The 27,180-nt window shown below is 38.6% G+C and overlaps 1 protein-coding gene and 1 pseudogene across 1 annotated transcript; one reads left to right on the top strand and one right to left on the bottom strand.

Annotated features, from left to right (window-relative positions):
- The window catches only part of LOC139450817 (uncharacterized), a 456,581-nt pseudogene that overhangs the window by 88,038 nt on the left and 341,363 nt on the right, over positions 1–27,180 (bottom strand).
- LOC139450026 (RING finger protein 150-like) lies at positions 1,130–25,459 on the top strand. Its single transcript, XM_071231654.1, has 6 exons — positions 1,130–1,788; positions 15,150–15,412; positions 17,955–18,026; positions 20,974–21,056; positions 21,987–22,083; positions 22,578–25,459. The coding sequence occupies exons 1-6, from the start codon at positions 1,269–1,271 to the stop codon at positions 22,941–22,943; spliced, it is 1,401 nt and encodes a 466-aa protein (XP_071087755.1). The 5' UTR covers positions 1,130–1,268; the 3' UTR covers positions 22,944–25,459.

Here is a 27,180-nt window from a genome sequence, read left to right as displayed (position 1 = left end):
CAGTCACACAATCATTGGTTGAGTGATGCGACATTTCACATACCCTCGCTCTATCTGTGTACAGACTCACCTGTCTGTCAACACTGATTGTGTGGATAGTATACTGTAGCGTATTGCGCCATGTATGTGTTGTGACAAGAATGATCAAATTCGATACACATTGCATGTACGTAGATAGAGCGGAATACCGCGACGCCTGGTACAATTATTGCTTGCGTCCTAAATTGATAATGTTGGGGCCAAGTCCGAATGTCTAAAGACGATGCTATGAATAATGAAGTCAAAACGTTTTGGCGCTAGTTGCACGTATTTTCGAGTTTTAAAATATGCTGAAGATATCAGTCAAATATATTATTATTTTTGGTTGAATTCATTTCTTCAAACACGATTCATTATCAACCACGTGTTCATATCGGGTTTTTTCTACTTCATTAGCATTTTGAATAAACAAAACAAATAAAAATGAATCAGATTAAAATGATATAAAAGTACAATATAACCCGTCGACCCTAAGATGCACGTCTTTTATGGACCTTTTTTCCACGTGCGAACATGGATCCATATAACATATCATTTGAGCTAAACCATAAAATAAGGGTAAAAAATTAATTCAGTGTCCCTATGAAAAATTAATTAATGACTGTATATTATATTATGGCGACCGCCCCAAATCTAATTTCTTATGAATTGATATTGTATTGTATCATATATTGTAATATATTGACCCAATCCCTGTTGTATTCTGTGATACAATTTGCTTGTTTAACTGAATGGGTTGAAACAACGTTCTAAGTCCACAATACAGCTCAGAAGCTGTAAATAGGTGTGTGTGTGTGTGTGTGTGTGTGATATCACCCTAAATGTTGTCGGCCAAAACAATATGTATACTTCTCACAGCTACAATGTTGTGACGTATGATAATCTCGTTCAACCGGTGCGATATGAGAATATAGCCCTTGTTCATCTCTATTTAACTTCTAAAAGAGTTGATGGAAGTTTCATAAAACAGTCAACGTGTTATTTATTGTTCCTCATTGTTGTTAAATGGACTTGCCAACTCAATGACCTGTGTTTATAGATGGCGCTGTCGAGCAATGTCAATCTCATGACGTCACACCCAAACACTGCAAAGCGAGGACGAGGGAGGTCACATCTCTGTATTACGTATGTTTTGACAAATTCCTCGCATTTGGAACACATTTGCGCTTGGCGGTTGAGAAAGTAGCTTCGTTTTTCAATGTTTTAAACAACAACCACTTCTCATCACAATGTGTGATTGCAGAAGGAAAGGAACAGCTTTTGAATATATTCCTGGAACAACCGCCTGCCATCAAATATGGCTACCGAAGACACATCTCATCTTCAAGATGATCATAATGGTACTGTTGCTATCACCGAAACTTGCTTTGTCGGAAGATTACCACTCGTCGACGACCGATTCGTACTATGAGGCGGTTATAAATATAACGTACAAAGTGAAAGCAACGAACGAGACCCATTTTTATAAGAGTGACAAGGGGAGATTCGGAGTCGCAGTGAAGTCTGCAAGGCTGAAGGTGGAGCCAGAGAGTGGTGTCGTCGTCGTCGTTAAAACAGTTTTAGGCAAAAAAGATGGATGTGGTGACTATAATGTGACAATTCCTCAGGTGAAATGGATCGCATTGATTGCCCGTGGAGAATGTTCCTTTTCAAAGAAGATCACCAATGCTATGAAGTATAATGCTTCTGCAGTCGTTGTCTACAACGATAAGATGGACGAGAAGAGTTTGCATGTCATGGAACATGATGGTAGGTATTATTTTCATTCCATAATTTATGTGTATACAATATATGTGTCACAACAAGCAGTGGGCCAGTGTCACGTTCACATATGTCTCGCTTCAAAGTCTGACACATTGTGTGACGTTCACCTCCAATGACAATAGAGACATTATGTGTACTTACTTTGAAAATTTTATGTTTGCATCATTGTACATCATTTGACAATATGTTTCTGCGTGTCAGAAAGTATATCACCATAAATTATTTTTGTGTGAACACATCTGACATCACAGCGTGAACAGGTGAAAAGAAAAACACAACAGTTTTATTGAAAAACAACAACCAATGATAAAAGTTTCAGCAAGTTGATTTCAAATGTTATTTTGATAATTGTGTGTTTATCATGTTATCAAAAAACTTAAAAGAACTTTGTATTCTTGAATAGCTCACAGGCATACACCTGTATCTCATTATTTAAGTGTCCAATCTGACATGTGTGAACAGGTAAAAAGTACAACACAACATTTTTACTGAAAACAACAAACGATAACAAGCTTAAGCACGTTTATTGCAAATGCTTTTTTTATTATTATGTGTTGATCATGAATAAAATATGCAGCAATTTCGTATTCTTATGCATAGCTCAAAGACATACATGTATATACGTGTGTGTGTGTGTGTAGTGATGGGTATTGGCCCGTTTTGTACTGCAATGTATTGAAATAATAATTCCTGTATTGCGAGATGTAGCACATTATATTGCATGCATTCTTTCATGTGTAATTTGTTATTGTTATGAACTTGAACCAAATACACACACACACCCCACACCCTGCATGTTTTTGGCAACTCTGTATTCTGTTGGATGTTGCTATGGTCACAAAGCATGCTTAATAGATACATCATATACTGAAAACTGTTACAAATAGTTTCCCTGTGTCCACCACAGGCAAACGTTGCAAATTTCTCAATTTCCATTTGAGTTGACACAATAGGAAACCCTTCCACAAGATGATATGTCTGATTTTGAAAAACACAATGTACCGGTATTTTCCAAACATATTGTGATACGCATTCATTGGTATTTCATATCGTGGTATATCGGTAATATCATGAACCTCTGTGTGTGTTTTTGTGTGTGTGTGTGTGTCCAATGTACTCTGTGTGTCTGCTCATCTGTAAAACACATAGGAACATAGGGATGGAGTGAGAACTATGAGTGAGTGTGGTTTAAGCCGCTTTTAGCAATATTCCAGCAATATCATGGCGGGGGACACCAGAAATGGGCTTCACTCATTGTACCCATGTCGGGAATTGAACCCGGGTCTTCGGCGTAACGAGCGAATGCTTTAACCACTAGGCTACCCGACCGCCCCTTTAAATAAGTGAAAATGCCTATTAAAATCTTCTTTTCCTATTTCATGCTGTTACTTCTCCTTTTGCTTGCACATACAATTCTATTGTTTGCTGAAATTTCCTAGAAATTGACTGAAGCCCATTGCTGGTGTCCTCTGCCGTGATATTGCTGGAATATTGCTAAAAGCGGCGTAAAACCATACTCACTCACTCACTCACTAGAAGTTGACTGATGACAAAGTGGACACACTTTATGGATAACAACCATAAATATACCATTACTGTGGCTTTTCGATATATAGATCCTTACACCGTTGTCTTGCCTCATACCTGTGCATGGATCTATACAAAATGGCATAATAAAAGTACATCAAAGAGGTTGTCATCCATAAATTGTACCTACTTTGTGTTATGTAGTAGTAGATATTAAGTACCCCCGGGTAACCTAAATTCATTGATGTAACATCATTATCACGAAATGTGTTCTAGATTAAAATATTCATTTGACAATAACTACTACTCATAAAAAACTTTATGCCTTTACCTATAATCATATAAATATTCTGTTTGTGAAACGATAGGGGATTATGATTAATCTATACAGGATTAAAATATGAATAGATACAGTTTAGTGTGTGTCGTGTATCGTATTGTCTGAGAATATTATGGAGGCACTGATGTATTGGTGAATCGTGACATAATGTGTACACTTGAATATATATTTAAAATGTGTGTAAATATGGTATCAAAGTGTTCATTCTGATAAGATAGAGGACAAGTATCGTGGTTGTGGCAGATGGTATTACAGGGATGGAAATTAATTAAAAACCCAAACAAGCCAACAGAATTTTTTTCTGCTAGCCCTGCAAAAGGTTACTTGTCCCTATGAAATAAGACTTTCAAATTTCTACCTTTAAAGACTTGAAAGGTAGTGCCAAGTGCCCAGCACGGCAGTTTGACATGATAATATACAACACATGTTAGTGACAGGCCCTATGAGTCAGTAGAATTATGATTTTATTAGCCTGACATTATTTCTACTGGATTAGGCCTGCAGGCAAGCATTAATTTGTATCCATGGTATTAGAACCAGTATGTGGTAGTCTGTATATTACTACTTCACGATGTAAGCAGTGTTGACTAATCCTAGAATGGTGGCCCAGTAGCAAAATGAACCAAAGGTTGTCCATCCCTTGGCTGTTGATTATGGCTTCTAATACAACATTCACCTGATAAACCTGATGCATGCAGTTTTGAAGAATAGTCCTAAGTTGGCTACTGCCTCCATGGCCTAGTGGATAGCATCTGCCCAGCACTGAGACTACTCTGAGGGTCTAAAAACAAGGTCTGCTTGGCACGGAATCTGTATACTGGTTCTGAGTGGAGACTCCATGTTAAACTGTGGCATGGTATCTCAGGCTCTAGCACTTTAAAACTGCCAGCAGTCTGGGCTAGTACAACTACAAGCAGCTGTACATGTACACTGCAATAATTTTGAACGCGAAACCCCATTTCAACTCCCCACCATTAATTGACATGCAATCATTGAACAGCTATACTGTCAACCTAGTATGTCTACATGTATTGAACAGCTCTAGTGGCTATATATATCGTGCAGAAAACACAATGGAAATCTAAAAAGAGAATGTATTTCAAGTTTTGAGGACAACAGAGAGCTTGCTATTTGGCGTTTTTCTGTATACAACTGTGACGTCATATCTTTTGCGTCACAATGAGTGATATGAGCCTAATAACAGTGACGTCAGGGGTAGAACAAAACCTTTGCAAGGCTTGCTTAGTTTTCTTTAGGGGTGCCCACCTCATGTTAGCTTAGCTTTCTGTACCGTCATAAGTTCGACTGAAATATTACAGTGTTAACAAACAGCTTGAACATTTAGAGAGCCATTTTTTGTTTAAAGGTTGTTGTTGGTGTGTGTTCGGTTCCAAATTTAATGTAGGGCAGTTAAATCTACAGGTTACCTACCTCTACCTTGAAAACACAGCATGTTTATCTCCTAACCTACCTCTACCTTGAAAACACAGCATGTTTATCTCCTAACCTACCTCTACCTTGAAAACACAGCATGTTTATCTCCTAACCTACCTCTACCTTGAAAACACAGCATGTTTATCTCCTAACCTACCTCTATCTTGAAAACACAGCATGTTTATCTCCTAACCTACCTCTACCTTGAAAACACAGCATGTTTATCTCCTAACCTACCTCTACCTTGAAAACACAGTATGTTTATCTCCTAATTATGTGATAAATAATTTTGATTTTCCTTGTGTACAAATGAACCGGTAAACATTTCAGAAACCCAATCGTAGCCATTTCAGCTTGTGTACCTGGATATCTTTTTTCATCTACTGATCAAATGCAAATTACCTATACATAAACCCTACAGCAGAGAATAATCCACAAATACTACATCTCACTTATTGCAACTGACACATGTTTATCACTGTGAGCATATGCCACATCTGACACATTTAGGTCAGCACATGAACAGAAGAAAATTAGCAGTTACCTTACATGCCTGAAACAGTATTTAAAAAATGTCAACCCATAGGTTTAAGATACTCAGTAGAATGGATCCAAGGGAGTAAAATATGTTGAATGCCTAAAGAAAACTATGAAATACCCAATGGGAAGGATAATATGTAAGTAAGTACTTAATGACAACAAGGCTTTATAAGTAATAATGTTGAACGTGACATTGCGTCTCTTTCCACCGCACTTTAATGGCTTAAAAATATACAGTAAACTGCGGTTATGATGAACTCAAAGGGACCACTAATGTAAGTGCGTTGTGACCGCAGACGTTTTGATAGGCTCATTGGTGACACATGAGCAGCTCAGAGAATAAAAGTTTGTTATTATCGAAACTGTTGTTGACAAAGTACACACAGGATCACCAAATCTGAGTTCACTATATCCATTGTTTCATGTGTTCGGTATATCCATTAATTTTATATGATAAGATATACAACAAATGGCCTGGACCAGTAAAACAGTTTGTCATATCCGTCAGTTTGTTATAAGCGTGTTCATTATAAACGAAGTTTAGTGTATATGGAACTCTGAAATAATGGTCGCCACGATTTTCTCTATTGGTAGTTGCTTCCTTTAGGCACGCCAGAAACCTCTGATTGTGGGTTTGAATCCCTAATTATGTTGTAAATGTCAGAGACCTGCATCACTTTTCATGAGGACTTTTCTCCCTCATTTCGCTAACAAATATAACTGGAATACTGTTCAAAGTGGTGTAAAAATCCAACTCACTCACTCACTGAAGTGCTAGTAAAAAAGCAACACACTTTGATGATGATGATGATGATGATGATGATGATAATGATGATGTTTGTTGTTTAACGCCACACACATAGCAATATTCCAGCTATTTGACAGCGGTCTGTAAATAATTGAGTGTGGACTAGGCAATCCAGTGATTGACAGCATGAGCATCGATCCACACAGTTGGGATAGAATGACATCCATCAACCCGATTCCTTTAGGAGCCTCTTACGACAAGCATAGTCGCCTTTTATGGCAAGCATGGGTTGCTGAAGACCTATTCTACCCCTGATCTTCATGGGTCCAACACACTTGGAGAAAACAGGTTGTCTGTAATGTGGATTCCAAAATAACATGATTAAAGTAATTCATTCTGATCAACTGCTCATGCAAGTTATGTAACAAAGAGTTTTTCAGAACTACAGGAAGCTCTGATCGGTTCCGTGACATAGAAGGGCTTGATTGAGCTGTATGAAACATGCACCCGTGCAACTCATTGAATATAGGCCACTTCATATTTATGTCCACATGGGATATACATGTCTACAAGTTTGTGTCTGACTAACCCTTACTTGTCCCATCTTCACGAGGCAAAGGAGTTAACTGACTATATAAGCCCAGTATCCATCCTTGCCGAACAAGGATGGACCTCGTTGATCACTGTGTTTTGTCTAATTTTTGTCATGCCGTCTTGGGCTTGAAGTCATCAAACTGTGGGTACTTCAAGATTATGTACACATGTTCCTATAAATTTTACAGCAATGCACCATTAATTTGTGTGACGCCTATGTTTCAACAAAGATTAATTTATGGGACCAGGGTGCAACCTGGTTTGTTAGGTGCAACTAGGTTTTCAGGTCAACATGCACAAGGTGCAAGTTAAATCAAGTTCCTAGCCGTAGATCTCATAGGCTGTTCTGTATTCGTAATGAAAGGTTTTACATAGCATTTACCCTTCAATGTAATCAGTAAGCATTCCAGCTCATTGTCGTCTTTCTTGTGGGTGAAAATGTAAGCTAAAGCATAAAAACTTTGCTGCCACATTGAAATCAATATCTAGAAAGGATGAGTATTGCATGGATATTTTGTTACAGGACAACGATCAATCAGTGGTCATGAAATAGAAATTGATTTTTCCTTCTTTCAAGCTTATTCCCAAAACTATTAATCCTGCAGCTTGTGGGGATTCGAAGTAGAATAGACCCAAGCAATTCTTGTCATACATGGAACATCAGAAAATTTGTAGGGTGGTCTGTTCAGTTTGGACATGGCTCTTAACATCATATTCAATAGATTTTAGTGGCCTATCATTTGTTGAGCTTACTAGACCGAACAGAATTTTACTAGACATGGGCGTCACCTAGTTGCATATATCGCATACTGGTTGCATGGTGAGCCTTAGTGACTATAGTCCTTGGTACTTGAAATAGAACCACGAAATATTACAATGATTAATTAATGAAGATACCATATTCGATGTTATAAGCATCCAGGACACTCTCAAAATTAGAAATAGGGTTCTCTTATTAGAATATAACTTTAGTGGCGTTGAAAGATCGTAAATTTCGTGGTTTACGCTGACAGCCTGAAATGATACAAAATAAAAGTCTGTGCGTATTATGCACGACAGATATATATTTTCCAGAATTTAATTGCCTCTAATTAAGGGTGCTTATAACACACAAGTGCATATGATACATGAATAAATAAGTCTTGTGTATATGGATCAATCAGAAGGGTGCTAATTGGGATTGTTCACTAGCCAATATACATGTATCAGCAAATATCGGCGTGGGTGCTTATTATAGCGGGGTGATTATTACGTAGAATATGGTAACTACATGTGTGCGAATACTTAGCGAGAACAAGCCATTCTGCTGATAACAAATATTACTTATAGTAATGACAAAAATTGCAAAGTGCACTTTTCCAGAAGTATCCATTTTACTGGCGATAATCATGATTGTTGAGTTTTAAACACACAAAATGGGTAAGCTTCGACAATCATCACGGAACAGTAAGGTCAAGATACGTATCGTAGTATGCATATGTACATCAAATTGTGTTTAAACTGCTTGGCTATAAATATTTCAAAACAGCTTCAAAGGGAAAAGATGGCTGTAGACTCAATTACAACACATTTTGTGGTATTTTACTGACAAAAGCGCTCAGGGGTCATTGAACGAGTAGTAAGAAATTTATATCAACAAGTGTATTGTCTTGTATGGGTACAGAAAAATATGTATCATGTTTCGTATCGTCATATGAAAACACACAGTGCACTGTGCACCAATGTATCATATGACCCCTAGTAGGGCTGGGACAGGTAACTCAGGTACTCGGGTCGGGTGGGTACTAAGTAGGACCCGGGTACCCACAGGACTACCCGGGCCCGTGGTTAGTCAGGTGATATATTGTTTAATGACAAAAAGTATCTAAAACCCTATGTTTAAACTACAAGTCACTAATGTTCGCAGTTCTTCCTGACTACTACGCCCATTCCTTCTGATTTTCATAAGTTTGAATAAATATAAAACTTCAGTCAACTTCAGTGTATACACCAGATCGTTTCATACATGTATCTAGACACATTTGACCAGAGCTACGGTCAAATCTTTCCCAGTCGGAAAGTTAGTACCTATCTCTTGAGACCTACAGCGGGTACCCGGGTAGGGTCTGGTAATACAGGGATGGGTACCCGGGTAGTAAGTTTGGATTCGTCCCAGCCCAAACCCCTAGAGACTGGCAGCCTCAGCAAGCTTGATGCACACCCTTGTAAAAAACATGGTTTACCTGCAGGTTATATTTCATAGTGAATATCAATATATCTGTGATGAATTCCACAAACAGCTTTGTTTCATGTTCAGACAAGGGACACTTCACAATATGCCCCAGTGAAGATCCTGGTTAGAATTGGTCTTCAGCAACCCATGCTTGTCGTAAGAGGCGACTAACAGGATTGGGCGGTCAAGCTTGCTGACTTTGTTGATGCATGTCACTTTCCCTTCTGGGTGTATTCTAAATACCAAAAAGGGGAACCTGCTTTAACACTGACTCTCAACATTCGCTTGCAGTAGGGGAAATAACAAATCAAAACGAGGCAATTTTTCATGATCAAAGATTTTAAATAAACTTTTAATCTGGGTAAATATTTGTGCAAATCTATTTCCTGTTGAAAATGTGAAACTGCCACTCTTGTCATTATGAGATCAGGTTTCCAATTATTATTTACGATTCTGATTGATGATATGCAAATAAGATGCATTTATTGCTAAGATGTGTTTATTTTATTGCTAAGATGTGTTTACTTTATTGCTAAGATGTATTTATTTTATATGCTAAGATGTATTTATTTTATTGCTAAGATGTATTTATTTTATTGCTAAGATGTGTTTATTGCTATTGCTTGTGTATGTGGTATTGGAAATGCCCTTAGATTTATGACCTGTCATTGAAATGACATTGGACACAAAAAACACATGTTTTCTATTGTGCTGTAGGTCACATTCCTTTTTCATTGATTGACCTAGAAAGTAAGTCCATTTTCTCCTCTGAAAATCATTCGGTCTCTGTTGTAAGTTGTTTCATTATTGACTTAATATCAATTAAAACACCATAATAGTAAATCAAAAGTTGTTCTTTTTTTCTGTAGATTATTTAAAATAAAAATGAAATATTTTGAATATTACTTCAATAGAACATGATCATAAGTCCTGAAGGTTGACCTTTGACCTACATGTTGGACAAATTGTGAAGATCCGAGGTAGAATAATAGGACTTCAGTAACCCATGCTTGCTGTAAAAGGCGACTATGCTTGTCATGATTGTCGGGATCAAGTGGTCAGGTGCGCTGATTTGGTTGATGCATGTCATCAAATCCCAATTGCGTGGATCAATGGTCATGATGTCAATCACTAGATTGTCTGGTCCAGACTCTATTATTTACAGACTGCCGTCATATAGATATTGCTGAGTGTGGCGTTAAGGAACAAACAAAACAAATCTCCCTGCCTCAATATGTAATACATGTATTATACTGTCATATTAACTCAGAATATAAGCATGATAAGAAATGCTGTGAGAAGTATTAATTATTTATGATGACATAATTGTAACAAATATACCTGATGGCAAAAAATATTCAATGTAATAAAAACATATATAAATAATGTAGATTATGATATCAATATGACAGAAAAAAGCACGCTAACAGCCGCTATTCTCATAATGATAATTCTCATGATAATGATATGATCTGTTTACTCCTTGTATCCATGCATATTGGTTTTACCATGTGCTGCCAGATGGCCTCTGTGGTCTGGTGGATAGAGCGTCTGCCTAGAGAGCTGAAGGTCAGTGGTTCAATCCCTGGTCATACCAAAAGACGTCAAAAGATGATACTTTTTGTTACCCTGCCTGGTGCTTGGCATTAAAGGGATAGAACAAGGACTTGTCAGCTCAGAGTCTGTCTTCTGTTTCTGAGTGGGATATACATATCAAACAGCATCATGGTATCTGTTTAAAACGTCTCTCTCTCTATTAGCCTGGGCTAGTACAAGCAGCTACACATGCATACATGCACACACATGTGCATACACGATGATGCAGTTAAGTTCACTCTATTTCACTTCAAATATGTGTTGATGACAGGCTGGTCACATGACACCCTTGACCCAAATTAGTACAATGACACTGTATATTGTGAATCCTCGGAGATCCTTCACCTTGTGAGACCGCCTCCGTGGTCTAATGGTAGAACGTCAGCCCGGAGAGCAAAAGGTCTGGGGTTCGATCCCCAGCCGCGTCATACCAAAAGACTTCAAAAGATGGTCCTTTTTGTTACCCTGTCTGGCGCTTAGCATTAAGGGGCTAAAACAAGGACTGGTCGGCTCGAAGTCAGTATACGGTGTCTGAGTGGGGTATTCATGTTAAAATGCGGCATGGTATCTCAGTGTGCTAGCACTATAAAATTGGCATCAGTCCGGACTAGTACAAGCAGCCACACACACACATACACGTGCATGCACGTCGATATAAGTGCAATAATCTTGGACGCAACGTTAAACCCCATTTCACCTCACTTCACCTTCACCTGATGTAATCTCCTTGCTTGAAATTCAACTTAAAGATGGAAAGAATGTGAACATCATGAACATGGTGATAAGATTTGGAAATGGGGGTCAGTCTGATTCTGAACTTTGATTGTAATTCTTCACAGAACAGACATATAACATAAATCATTTTGCATGCATGACAATGAATTGTTTTTTTTATTATTCTGACAGCCTGTTTGAAACCCACGGACCCGCAGTTACATATTGTTCATCCACTGTATCCAGTCTCAATTTTTATATAGGTCACACTTAGTTTTGTTGAAATACTGGTTCAAACCAGTAAACACATCTCATTGTAAGCGTGACCGGGATGACTCAGGACCAGATGTGTATTAGCATGAATAGCTGAAATGACAATGGATCCATGTAGTCGTAACAAATAATGTAAAGTAATAGTTGTAATAAATTTTTGTTCTCAGCTCCTTGGGGAGTATACCAAGATGGTATTGATGTAGTGAGAATGAGTGTGATAATTGTAATGTGATATGTACAGTTATGACATGGCTGATTGTAAACATGATAAAGTGACCTCTCTGGTCAGAACCTGCAAAACCAAATGCTTGGGTCACCTGCACCTTCAGATCTACACTCCCCAGATTAACCATTAGAGATCGGTTCTTAAATTTCTACAGGCACAGCCATGTGACATTACATTGCCGTATGCCCAGGAACATCCTCATTAGAATTATAGGTCTTCAGCACCCATGCTTACCCTAAGTAGCGTCTATGCATGTCACAATAGGTGACTAATGGGATCAGGTGGTCAGACTCGCTGTGTTGGTTGATGCATGTCTGTGTAGATCGATGTTCATGATGTCAATCACTGGATTGTCCACGCTTAATTATTTACAGACTGCCATCATGTAGGTGAAATATTGATGAGTGCGGCAAACAAACCTTGTTGACCCTACTGTAGACAGTCACATAACATAACCTTGCTTCACACAAGTGTGCCCTCTCCCTGTAGACCCTCGTGTAGACAGTCACATGACATTACCTTGCTGCACATAAGTGTGCCCTCTCCATGTAGACCCTCATGTAGACAGTCACATGACATTACCTTGCTGCACACAAGTGTGCCCTCTCCCTGTAGACCCTCGTGTAGACAGTCACATGACATTACCTTGCTGCACACAAGTGTGCCCTCTCCCTGTAGACCCTCGTGTAGACAGTCACATGACATTACCTTCCTGCACACAAGTGTGCCCTCTCCCTGTAGACCCTCGTGTAGACAGTCACATGACATTACCTTGCTGCACACAAGTGTGCCCTCTCCCTGTAGACCCTCGTGTAGACAGTCACATGACATTACCTTGCTGCACACAAATGTGCCCTCTCCCTGTAGACCCTCGTGTAGACAGTCACATGACATTACCTTGCTGCACACAAGTGTGCCCTCTCCCTGTAGACCCTCGTGTAGACAGTCACATGACATTACCTTGCTGCACACAAGTGTGCCCTCTCCATGTAGACCCTCATGTAGACAGTCACATGACATTACCTTGCTGCACACAAGTGTGCCCTCTCCCTGTAGACCCTCGTGTAGACAGTCACATGACATTACCTTGCTGCACACAAGTGTGCCTTCTCCCTGTAGACCCTCGTGTAGACAGTCACATGACATTACCTTGCTGCACACAAGTGTGCCCTCTCCCTGTAGACCCTCATGTAGACAGTCACATGACATTACCTTGCTGCACACAAGTGTGCCCTCTCCCTGTAGACCCTCATGTAGACAGTCACATGACATTAACTTGCTGCACACAAGTAAGCCCTCTCCCTGTAGACCCTCGTGTAGACAGTCATATGACATTAACTTGCTGCACACAGGTGTGGAGACGTGTTGGAATTAAAACACACATAGTTTCACATTAGCATAATGAAATCCTATAGTTTTATATATGACTCATACAGTATTGCACTAGATGGTGTGTATTAGATTACAGTGACAACATTGCAGGAACTTTTATGTCTAGCCACAGTATGAACATTATGAACAACTTTGCTTATGTTCTTTTTGTTTGTTGGTCACACATGGCTCGGGCTTGCAATTATCAGCCTATTACATCCCCGGCCATGCATTACCAAATGACATTAAAATATGGTACATGTTTTCCTGCCTGGCATTCGGCATTCAGGGACAGGTCGGCTCAGAGTCAGGGTATCCATGTTAGTGGCATCTCAGTGGACTCCCTCTATAAAACCGGCATTAGTCCAAACTATTTCAAGCAGGCATGCACACATGCATGCCACTATGCTTTTGCAATAAGCGTGAGTTGTACGTTTAACTTCATTCACCTCATACCAAAACTGTTTTTTTCCTGAAAATATCCAGGGATGAGGCTTGGCGAAAATAGCAGTCTAATGGCAGTTTGGTATTAAGTCCCCCTACACCTTCTTTGTGTCTCTAATTCAGATGTATCATGAATCAAGCAGTTCACAATTGGCCTAATTCCTCAATGGCAGTGTTTCAGTCTTTGTTAGGCTAAAAATTAACACCTCTTTAAATATGTGGACAGTGGGGTAACTTAGTGCTTGAAGTGTTGCTTATCACACCAATGGACCTGTGAAGACCGGGTTTTCAGCAACCCATTGTTACTGTAAGAGGCAACTATGCTTGTCGTAAGAGGCGACTAACGGGAACAGGCTGCTTGATGCATGTCATTTTATCCTAATTGTGTTGATTGATCCCCATGATGTCAATCACTGAATTATCTGGTCCAGAAATGGTTATTAACACATCATATTGGTGGAACATTGCCGAGTCCGTCTTTAACCAACACACAAACAAATGTCACACCAATGGCCTGGGTTTGATTCCAAACAATTTACATGGGTACACTATTTGAAACCTATTTCTAGTGTCCCTTACTATGATAGTTCTGTATTTTTGCCGAATATGATGTATAACTTCTGATTAATGTTTTAATGTAAAGTTTACACGATCTACAGCTTTTCCATTGTACGAGAGGTTGGTCACATGACCGGGAAACGTAAGGTCATTAGTGTATGAACGACACATTTTGATGTTCATACGTTTTTCATGAGACTGTATTCTTTCAGCGACATACTACTTCCACATTCCTGGAGAAACTGGTGGGAGTTCCCTAGCATGAATAAATACACAAGCATTGTTACTCATCATTGGACCCTTTTTATCTTGAACTTAGCATTTTAGCATACGTAAGGATAAGTCAGAGAGTTTAATTCCATGCCCATTCAAAGATATCCTTGAATTTCTGATGTCCCCCACCGTGATATTGCTGGAATGTTGTTAAAAGCAGGGTAAAACCTCACTCACTCACTCACTCACTCACTCACTCACTCACTCACTCACTCACTCACTCACTCACTCACTTTTAGTGCACACACTGCTGTAGCCAAACACAATACATTATTGTTGGCATATGAATGATAATAAGCCTTGGTTTACCAAACTTAATTCATCACATCTGAACCCTTGGTGACGTCTTTGGAAAGTTAGAAGAACTAAATGAAAATAAAACGTCAGCTTGGAACCTGCCATGAAGCAACCATGGTTTTAGGTTCTGTTTATGAATACTTTGTAAACTGAATGTGACATAAGTATATAGTATTCACTGTGCATTCTTGTGTTTCAGTTGAAGGGGCCATCGCCATTTCAATTCCCTACAGCGACGGTAATAAAATAGCTGGCTTCCTGGACACGGCTTACAATGTGACCATGCAAATCACTGTCGGTGCAAAGACAAGCAGGGACAGCAGCACTGATAAGAACCCAAGCAAGACTTCAGTAGTATTTGTATCTGTCTCTTTTATTGTGCTGATGATTATCTCTCTTGCGTGGCTCGTCTTCTACTATATCCAGCGGTTCCGCTATGCTCATGCAAAGGAACGACTTGCAGTAAGTTTTGAATGATTCATTTTGAACATTTTCAATCACCCATGGTTATCTAATGTATTGTATCTGCATTCTATACAATACAACATCTGCTGAGGACCACCCCTTTAACTAAAGATGACTATTTTGATCCTTGGTAAATGTTGAGTAGTATATCATGGTTAATACTCTCGACCCATTTGCTGTCAAGCTTTCTTTTAACATGTTTTAAAGCCTGATTCAAATGATGTGGTGTCCAATCAAATTACACTCATGACTGAAAAGATTCCGTGCTGAGTTAGGAGAGATTGAGATAGTGACGTTACTTGTTGTGGACAGTACATTATGCTGTAGAGGTATATCCACAAAAATTTAAGTTATTTGAGCAGAGGTTTTAGCTGTGGCAAAATTCATCCATGAATGTACTACCTTGGGAAGGATGCCCCTTACTATGCCACCATAAAGAGTTCACGTGTGCCAGGGAAGCTTTGAAGATGATCTCCTTCTTGAAAGGTCGGTGAGGGTCGGTGAGGGTCGCAACACCAGAATGATTCCGAGGATCAATAAAATCGTGATAACAGACTGTCGAATGAGTGAGTCATTTTGCTAGTTTGGTAGGCATTTCCCACGAGAAAGTATATCCCATTATCCCAGATACTTTGGTATAAAGAAAGTATCAGCTCAATTGGTTCCAAATGCGTGTGAAATCCGATCCAAAACACAAGGCACAACATGTCTTGTGATAATGTAGCTGTTTTTGAAGGTGATCCATAAAGGTTCTTGCAACAATTTGTGTCCATGGATAAAACCTGGGTCCGAACAACAATAAAAAGTGGAAACATTTGACATCACCGCCACCAAAGCAGGCCACCGTCAGTTGGAAAGGTTATAGACTCTGTGTTCTGGGATGCTCCATGTATCATCATGGTGGATTATCTTCCATAAGGACAGAAAATAAGCGGAGCATATTATGCTTCACTTTTCAGGCAATAATGCGATGAAATTAGGGCAAAGGAAAGGTGTGCTCTTTCAGTTTGATATTACATCATTGATCAAATCAGTCATTGCCATGACTACCATGGCTTTGAACCCCTTCAGCACTCCACTTATTCTCCTAATCTGGACTTCCATCTGTTCCTAATCATGTAGGAAGCTCTATCCGGAACCCGTTTTGACTCAAACAATGTCATAGCTGCTTTTTGATTGTCATTAGTTTTAGTCTTTCTGTGTGAGGCTCAGAACTTATCAATCAGCCCTTGTAGCGCCCTGGATAATCAAGTATTATGTTTCATATTCTACATTCCTTACAAAAATCATTCTCTCCAACATGTCTACTGAAGAATGGTACAGATTGAAAATGCTTCAGTTATCCACACTGAATAGCTACCTTGCACACAACATGGCAAAAAGTAATGTCATCGGGAGACTTTGTACACACATTAGATATCTGTATCAAACATGAGATGATAGGGCTAGGAGTTCAGGAATATGCATGTAAGCTCCGTTTATAGACACCTCTCCGTGCGGCTATGTATTCAACATGTCTCGCCTGCCTGTCATGACAGTGTTTCCCTCTTCCCGTATTTAGTTGTATGAAATTGTTTCGTTCAAGGAACAACAAATAATTTGTCTGGAATATAAAAGAGGGAATGATATCCAGGCTTTTCCTATCTTTTAAAAGCCATATTATAGGCTTCTTATATTCTTCACTTTGTCCATTCATTGACAATAACATTTCTAGTGCAAGATGAGGCAGTTTGTGATTGCTTAAGTGAACTGCTTGCCGCACTGATATTCACTGTAATCGATGCATAGAGTAACGTCTGTGTGCAAATCAAGAGATAAGGCTGATGTCATTTTTTGTTCATTCATGTTTTCAATGAATCTGGAATATTTCTGTATGTCATCATCCATGTTTTGCATCAGTCACAGGCTCCAGGGCTACTGAATACTACTGAACTTACAAGGCTGATGGCTGAAATTTTACCTTACTATGTTGACAGTTGACATGTGACATCTGATAGCAATAAACATGTTGATCCGTGGTAGAATAGGTCTTCAGCAACCTATGCTTGCCGTAAAGGCGACTATGGTTGTTGTAAGAGGCGACTAACGGAATTGGCTGGTCAGACTCGCTGACTTGGTTTGATAATTTAGAGACAGCTGTCTTTTAGTTGGAGTACTGCTGAGTGTGGTGTTAAACAACAAACAAACATGTTACACACTCTCACTGTAAAATACTACTGCTATTTCGGGGCTTTTGACCATCTCTGGGAGAACGGAAGGTCGATAGTTCGGTCTCTGGCTGCATCATACCAAAGACATTAGAAGATATGGTATTTGTTAACCTGCCTGGCACTCAGCATTAAAGGGTTAAAACTGGTTGGCTCAGTATACTGTGTCTGAGAGGGGTACCCATGTTAAACTGTGGCATGGTAGCTCAGTTCTATGAAACCGACATATACACATTCATCAATGCTCGTCGCTCTATGGGGTGCAATAATCTTGAAAATGCTAACTTAGTACTGACTGCAGTGCCCTCAAATATTGTGTTCTACATTTTCAGAGGCGACTAGCAAGTGCTGCAAAGAAAGCCATTGCCAAGATTCCTCAGAAGACTGTGAAGAATGGAGATAAGGTAGGGAATTTCAGACATGTTCATATAAGTTAGATATTAATCCCGACCCCATGATAATGAAAACTGAAAAAATAATCTGATAAGCAATTAGGACTTTTGTGTTTGTCACAATCAAACTTTGCAGGTTAAACAACAAGACCAGTGAGACAGGCTTAAATGTCATTTCTCACATGGCATAAACATATTTATTAAATAAACAGATCTCAAATGTATTCTTTGTTATTTTATTCCTCATGCCAAGTTTTTGTTTTTAACCAAAATGTCTGTAAACCAAGAACTATAAGAGGGCTTAAAAAATCACACTGTTTTTATGAGAGCATCAACAAAACATGAAAACCATGTGTTTACTTACTTAGTTTTTAATAAGGATGTCTGTATTAAGGGTGTTTTACTTTTTCTAAGATGCATGTTTCTAAAAAAAATGTATTTAATCTTAAGTGTCCAAATTAGGAAGGATGGTGGTGTGCATAGGGGAATCACTTACCAATATCACAATTTAACTTTAAAGATATTTCATCAACATACAAATAAGATCTTCATCTATAAGAAAACACCATCATTTTTCTATGTTAGTGCACAATATTTTTAAGCTAATGGATGATACACCTGCATGTACATCATGGTACATAGTTCCCACAATTTCTAACATGCAGCAATATTTCGTTGATGATGTGCATGATGTTCAAATTCTCTTTTTGTGTGGTATATCACACCAAATATTTGACACCTGCGGTTTTTTGCTTGGTTTCATCTCTTCATATAGTTGATAGACTGACTTGAATGTGTCGTTGAAGGAGTCCCGATACACCAGTGTGAGTTGTACAGTGTATGAATAAATATACTAGTAGACATCCTGAAGCTTCAAATTTAGGTGTACTTTTTTAAGCTAGCTTTCATTTCAATGGTGACATGACTTCTCCTGTATACATGATTTTAACACTTGACCACTGGCAACCCAGTGACATGCATTCATGTGAACAGCTACCGTATTCGACGTAATAAGCGCCCCGTTCTAATAAGCGCCCACGGCGATATTTGCTGATATATTGGCTGTTGAACAATCCCAATTAGCATCCCTTCCGATTGATCAATGTACACAAGACTTAAGTAATCGTGTATAATACGCACTCGTGTGTTATATGCACCCTTAATTGGGCAATTAAATTCTGGAAAAATATATCTGTCGTATATAAATATTTAAGGCTGTCAGCATAAACCACATAATTTATCTTTCAATTCAGTTTTTTTTCACTAAAATAATATTCCAATAAGAGCCCTCGATTTCTAATTTTGAGAGTGCCCTTGGCCCTTATTACGTCGAATACAGTATTTCAAAGTCTTGAGAAGTCATGACATCATGGAATACTTTTGTTCATACTTACACAAGAGGAACCGTGTCAATTAATATAGAGCTAATGCTAATTGACAGATATTTTCTGACTACAGAGAAATGTCAGGTGTACCGTCAAATAAATATTGCTTGTTTCTTGGAAATATAACATTGATAGATGAGACTTGGTCAGGAAAGCATACAACTGTATGGATAAGAACCTCTGGTTTATTATACCCTGACCTTTTAGGTAGGGGGTATATAGTTATACCAAGGTTCTGTCCGTCCGTCTGTCCATCCGAAAACTTTGTCCGCGCAATTTCTCTAAAACTATTCAGTGGATTCATCTCAAACTTACTACACATAATCTGTGTCATATGGAAGGAGCATTCAAAAGAAAGAAAATGTTTTTATTAATTTTCCATTTTTTTATGAATTTTTCAAACCCTAACCCTATCCATTATTTAATTTGAAACTACTGACACACTAGGCGGGTCGGGGGTATAAGTGAGCCATGCTCACTTTTCCCTTGTCGTATATAAGCAATGTTTCCATGTAGATTCTTACACCGACAGAGACAACAACCAAGTGATTAGAGTAACTTCTTAAAGAGGCATTTGCTTAATAACAGTGTTAGAACCTACTCTGAAACATCGCTTGTAATAAAGAAGTTGTTCATCCATATATCTTATCCTTACTAAGCAATGAGAGGTTTATATACACGATGTGTTGTGATAAGCAGCAGATTAACATTAAACACAACAGGTAATAAATAACAAGTAGCTCACAGAGAATTGGATGAAGCCAGATGTACAGTAAGAATAACAAATAGCAAACAGGTGAAGAAGTTCACAGGTAATGAAGCCAGATGTAGTGGAGGGGTTAATGAGTTGGACAATCTGATTGCTTGATTTGATCTTCATAGGCAAACAGGATGTAACATCCTTAATCTCTGTTGATCAAAAGTTTGTGATGGCAGATTTCTATGGCCTCTCAGAGTTTTCTTTTTTTTTGAAGTCCTGATGATTGGTAGAAAGGGTTTTGACTTCGTCAAACTGAATTTGATGGCTAGGAACTCTTTGTGGTGGTCTGAGAGGGCTGATTTGCTTTCTGCTTTGGCTGTTGAAGTTGTTGTTTTTTTATTCTGGTATCTACTGGATGGGATGTATCACCATTGTACAAGTCAATAGAAGTAGGTTGTCATATTCTCAGATGACATTTCGCTTCTTATGTATTCATAGACAAGGGTGTTTGGTAGTAAATGAGCATACGATTTTGTTACTTAAGTCTTCCGACACCTGTGGTTCATATTTAAAGTAGCTGAACCTACTTTACCTGTTTAGGGAGCAACTGTTTGGAGGTGTTTTTGTTCAGTCTTTTTTGTGGGGTGTCTGTGTGTGTTTGTGTGTGGATCAGGGACTTGATCATTTTCTTTAGGAAAATACCCATCCCTGAAAATCAAAGGCTTGCTCCCTCACTCTGTGTATGCATTCAACAGGGCAGTGGATATGAGTGTTGTCGTGGAATGAGAAGGTAATAGAGCTGCTATTGTTGTATGTAACATAACTTTTCAGCTGACAGCATGACCTAATCTGTATTTATTTTTCTCTTCACCAGGAAATGGGCACTGACTTTGACCAGTGTGCTGTATGCATTGAAGGATACAAGGCGCATGATGTCATTAGGACACTTCCTTGCAAGTAAGTAAACAAGCAGAAACATGAACATGGGCAGAATAGGTCTCCCTTGTCCTTCACTTGGGGATTGGATGGATTGTACGATTTGGCAAAATTGTGTTGAACTCTAATGTGTTGGTTGTCAAGCACTAGTTTGTCTGAGGCAGACCCTGGGAGTATTCTGTGTAGGTCCCCAGTAGCACTGATTCTTGTAAGGTTTGACTGACTTTAGTGAGGATTGGATGGTGACAGTGTGTAGCCTGGCTCCTTGTGTGACATGCCCAATAACTGGGGTATTTTCTCATACCATCAGTCACTGGCTGTTGGGCTTTTTCTGCCATGATATGGCTGTAGTATTGCTGTAGTATATCATACTGTAAATCTGGAAGGTTTTACTAGCAGTAAAGTACTGTGAAAACTGCAAGTGACACACATGCAATAGTTTCGCGACACAGTGATATTTACAATACAACCAACAACAACACAAAAGGAGACATCTTCATTTTATACACTCCACACATTGTCAAACCAGCCAGTACAGGATTTAATAAATAACATCCTGTTTCCTTACTCACAGTCAGTTGTCTTATCAGGAATTTTCACAAACCTGGCACATCTTGTCAATTTGCTTACACAACACTGCGTTGTCCAGATATACGCCAGCCAATCTATACTGTTAGATAGACATGAAACCTTTTTCACAGTTCACTATACCTCCGTGATAATGCTGGAATATTGCTATCACTCACTCACTCACTCATTCAGTCACTCACTCAAAGTTCACTATGTCAGAAGAAGACATCAGAAAGGATTACAACAAGTTTCAATGTAAATAGGTCATAAATGTAAACAAAATGTAGAATATTTTTGAGAGTATTATATTGTATTGCTCTGATTCTTCATAATGTGACACTTTTGACTATGTTCTCCAACATGTTCTGTTTATCTCCCTAGGCATGTTTTTCATAAATCCTGTGTGGATCCATGGTTGCTGGATCAGCGAAGTTGCCCCATGTGTAAATTAGATATACTCCGAGCTTATGGGATGCATGTGAGTACCATTGACAGCTTCTGGTTGTTTGAATTACATAAATGTTTTTCTTTATCATGTTTATGTTGTTGACTCAGAATGATTGGAACAACTCACTTGTTGCTGATAATGGTGAATTTTTCTTTCATGCAAAATGATTTATGATAATTTGATGGATAAACTGTTTAAAGCGGTGTAAAACCAGACTCTCACTCTTTGAGCCTTAAATTTGGGGGGCACGGGTGGCCCAGTCGTCTAAGGCGCCGCAATTCGCTGTGCAGAGTTGCGTCCCTTGAACACTCCAGAAACCTATGATTGTGGGTTCGAATCCCGGTTCGCCCGATTATGTTTCTAGGTTTGTCAGCACCATACCCGTGCTTGTGGGTCTGAGACCTGCATTACTTCGGGCTTTCCTCCCACATTAAACTGACACGCCGTGATATAACTGGAATACTGTTAAAAGCGGCGTTAAACCCAACTCACTCTCACTTTGAGCCTTTGTTGTATGTCTGCAGGTCGGAGGCAGTGAGGACAGTGTACACCCTGATGGGGAGAGTGGCAACGCTATGGGTCCTGTCGAGGACATTGAGCAGACTTCCGTTGGGGATGAGCAGAGTGCAGACGGCGAGGTCAAGGTTCTCCTCCTTCCCCAGCACCTTTGTCTCCACCATGGGGGGGAGACAAGCACCAGTGCTGGCAGGGCTAGTATAGATTCCAGTCACGTCACCTGTGATCCAAGTGAAGACTGTGCTCATTCCAGTGACTCTGAATGTACCGAGCTTCATTCGTTAATGGATCATATCGGGGCAGCAGGTGTAGAACCATCGTGTACTGTAGTCAATCAAAAAGACTCGGACACAGAAGGGGATTTATCAGTGTAGCCGGGATGCGGTGATCCGGTCTGTGATAAGTGTTGGATTCGGTGTTCCACATTCCAACTTAGCCATTGAGGAAACAGTGAAGATATTTCTATCAAGGAACCTTTTGTGATTAGCATAATCTTTGGATTAAGTAGATGTAGATATTGAAAGTGGTGGTCTCAATGATGGAGTAGTGGCACAAGGCACCATAGAATGTAAGTGTCTGTTTCATTCAGTGAATCAGTTGTAAATGGCAAGAAAATTGGCTCAAAGTCTGTAGACACTGCAGGTCTGTGAGGCAGGTTGTTGATGAGAACTCTTTGACAGTAAACAGTAAATAATTCAGGAAATTGCAACATGCAGATCTTATATAGCAGTCTATGTGTAAGCATCCAGAAGGAAGATGAAGAATGTAACTTTGTGAAAAAACATTTTTCTCTCTTTATTCACTTTAGAAAACTTTGGTAAATAAATTGTTGTCATTGTATAACACATCAACGCTTTTGTCACAGGTGTTATGCAAAATTGATTTTGACAAGTTGATAGGTTATCAGTATATGATTCTTTAAACTATCATAGAGATGAGCATAAAGATTTAGTTTGGTGCAATTTTACTTAAAACTATTAAATTATTTAGGTAGATTGTGAGTTTACTAGTATATAGTTGGGTTGAAGTGCCTGCTCCAAGTTAATGAAAGCAGAATGCTTAAGATCCTGGTGTCAAGCAGAGAGTATCAAATAACATCACATGGCAGTGAATATGGAATCCAGCCCTAGTTGCAGACTAGATGTACAAACAGAATGCCAAAGACAATGCAAGGTTGGTGGAGAACACAGTGACCTTGTAACAGGCTGGACATATAGAATTGTTGCCGGAACTTGATTGGTCCTTGCTGTTGAAAATCTTTGAGTCGATGGTGTGGATAGTAGTGGCACTTGGCCGTGAAGAGGAAAAATGGTGTGGTTCTGATTATTCTGTATATGCCATTTTCTGTGTCACCTTTCGTAATTTGTATATATTCGGAATTATGAAATGTGGTATGAACCAAAGTGTTTGTAAAGTCCTATCCAGCCATGTTTGGACAGAACTGTAATTTCGAATATTATTTCAGTTTGATTGTCCATGTCAGTTATCGTCATGACTTTAGTTGGAATTGGTTGATGCATGCCATCATATCCCAATTGCCTAGATTGATACTCATGATGTCAATCACCGGATTTACAGTTCACCGGCATATGGCTGGAATATTGCTGAGTGTGGCATTAAACACTTGGGGTTATCACGGTTACCCTCGAATGGAAAGCGCCACTTTCAGGTTTTCTTCAGTATGATCACCAAAGCAGGATCTGGCTATGGTTTTACAAGTTCACCTGTTCTTTCATCACTAAACACCAAGCAACATTAACTAGCTATGCCGTAGTCTGCTTCACATTTTCACCATTTCTTTGTTATTTTTGCAATGTTGTTGAAATTGATGTTAAATGTTGACGTTGACAATTTGTGATTCGGTGTCACTTTTTCTGTTACGGTATCTTTTACGAATCATTGACACTTATCATTCTTCCATCACTACTGTGAATGTAGTCCTGTCTGTAGACATTCATGATTGTTAAGTATGAAGCATGTACTTTGTTGTTTTATAAGAAAACATCCTTTTTCAATCTCCTTCCTGTTGTATTTCTTGGATCTTTTTATCTTGTATGTATTTCTTACAAGTGTGAGTGGCTGATAACTCGCCCGAAACAAATGATTTGTTTGCATTTACACTGAACAGAAATGGTTGTCTCAAAAAACAATCACCCAATTTCTATGACTTCTGTTTTCAAACATTTATTAACCGACAACTTACACTACTCAACATTTGCTAAGAATAAAAATAGTCACCTTTGCTCAAAGGTGTGGTCCATAGCAAATGTTGCCATGTCAATATTGGAAACCTGCATTTGAACCTTTAAGCAACTTTTTGTAAATTTTCAAATTTTATTTCTGTCACAAATGTGAGTTTTATATTATTTTCTTAAAAAGTACTGCTCAAAACTTCTCTTATATTGTTCAGATGCAAACCTGTCTTTGAGGATAGTGATAGTAACATCTGTAAGATGCAAACATGTCTTTGAAGATGGCGATAGTCACTGAGTCAGTTGATACCATTGATTGAAAGAAATGCAGAATTACCTTCATATGGTTGAAGTAAAACTCTCAAGTGAACATGTTTGCTTTCACACCTTCACAGGGTAAGGACAGCTATTCTACATTAAGCATGCTTCAAAAGCCCTCATTGTTGTGGTGTTTCAATGATACTTATGTCCCGTGTGTAATCTCCATTATGTAGATTTCATTGAGTGTTCTTGATGTTAAACACAATATTGATCTTCTTTCAAATGTGTAGGGGTTGTCTCAAAAACCATCATGTCATTTTCTAATTATAAACTGTTCATTCCGAGTTAATTCAAACCTTACATACAGTGTTGTGGTCGGAGGGACAACACATCGTTCATACCAATACTACTGAAATTATATCTACAATTTCATTTCAGATATGAGTTTTTGTATTTATTTTTTATGTGTTTAGCACTGTAGAGAACACAATGTACTATTTCATTAGTCAAATTATACATGGAATGGAAATAATATTGATAATGACATCTTTTAACAAAGATGACATGAGACCTTTTCATACAACCTCTTTTGTTAAGACCTTAAGTGTTTATACAGGGAGTGTATGCTGATAGCATTCCAGCATACTGAATGATGGAGCAGTGTGAGGATGCTTCAACTAGATGCAGGAGACTTGAGAGATATCTGCTACAGAACTATCCTTGTTGCTTTGTTGGAAGAATGTTTATTATCATGTTTAGTATACTGTTTCATTATCATAATGCCCAAACACTTTCAGCGGAGGTGTATCAATGCAATGGTTATCTATAGATTGGTTACATAACACAACACAGGTTTTGATAGGTTCCTATTGACTGGTTATTGGAAATATCCTTAGGTTTTTGTTGAATTTGGTAGTGATATAGAAGAATGTCTTACCAAATAAGGAGAAATCATGACAGTGTTCTAGATAATTCAGCCAAATCGTTTGAAAACATGTCGTTTTCTAATTTAGTCTGGACCGATTTCTGTCATGTTTCTATGACAACTTCCAAGATGCAAATAAAGGCTGGAAAAGTCTGGATTAGGAAGGTAACCAATGTGAAGTTCTTACCCAACATGCCTTAGGATGCAGGAAATTGTTTGAAAACACTATTTTTTTAAAGTCTCTTGGTTATTTGTTTGTTTTTCTTAAAATACAGTTCAAGCAAAACTACTAATGAGTTGAAAGCATTAAGCAAACATTGACTCATATTGTTAAAGGGACAACTTTAGGCCTCACTGTTTTCATTTACTTGTTTGCATACTACTTGCTTGGTTTGTAGAGTGAAAATATAGACAAATGTGTGCAACTATTTTCCATAAAAAATGTAGAGCAGTCAGGCAAATACAGGTGGGTAGAAAATTCCTCTAGTTGATATAAATGAAACATTTGTTGATATCTAGACAACAAAGCCCAACCCTTTGGCAGTGAGGTAGAGTCAATGACAGGAAGCATTATTCTAAAAGTGAAAAAGATCGATGAAGTGTTGATTGCTTAGTAATAATATGGGTGTTAAGTAAAAAAAATTTCTAAGTTGATTTGTGATAATGTATTTGCAGCTGAAGTTACAAAAAACAAACGTTTCTTAACATCATGCTGTCGTCATGTGTTAGTCATCCCACTGAGTGCTACTCCTGATGAATGAGGTCAGGTCATTGTATTGTTACACCCAGAGGCTCTGTTCAATGGGTTGCACATCTTTCAAGTGTAGTACTAGCATTGACAGGTAGTTCAGTTCATCCCTTGCCAGTAGCATGTGTCTGTCACATCCCTCCCATATCACTCATTGCCTAGACACCTCAACAGCTTAACCATTTAGTTTTGTGGGGAGAGGGCATCTTTTGTTAGAGACGGGATATATTTCGGTCCCTGATTGAACACAATTTTTGTTTTCTCCAGAAGGAGTAGCTTAACACATAGATAATTTCACCACACATTTTTTTTCTGTTTCTTCACCACTTTTTTGCTTTTGAAACAAGAGGCAAACTTATTTTATTGCAGTATTTTGTGGAAGAGAATATTTTATAAAGTGCCCCTCACCTCACAGTTTTATACAATTGGTCTATTAAGCTATAACTTCCTACAATTTCATTAAAATAATAACTTTCCTCCCTGTC

This window comes from Haliotis cracherodii, unplaced genomic scaffold, assembly GCF_022045235.1.
Source record: "Haliotis cracherodii isolate W230 unplaced genomic scaffold, xgHalCrac1.p SCAF_8, whole genome shotgun sequence".
Lineage (NCBI taxonomy): Eukaryota > Metazoa > Mollusca > Gastropoda > Lepetellida > Haliotidae > Haliotis > Haliotis cracherodii.
Note: the sequence above shows the minus strand (reverse complement) of the source record. Positions and strands in the feature narration are given on the sequence as shown.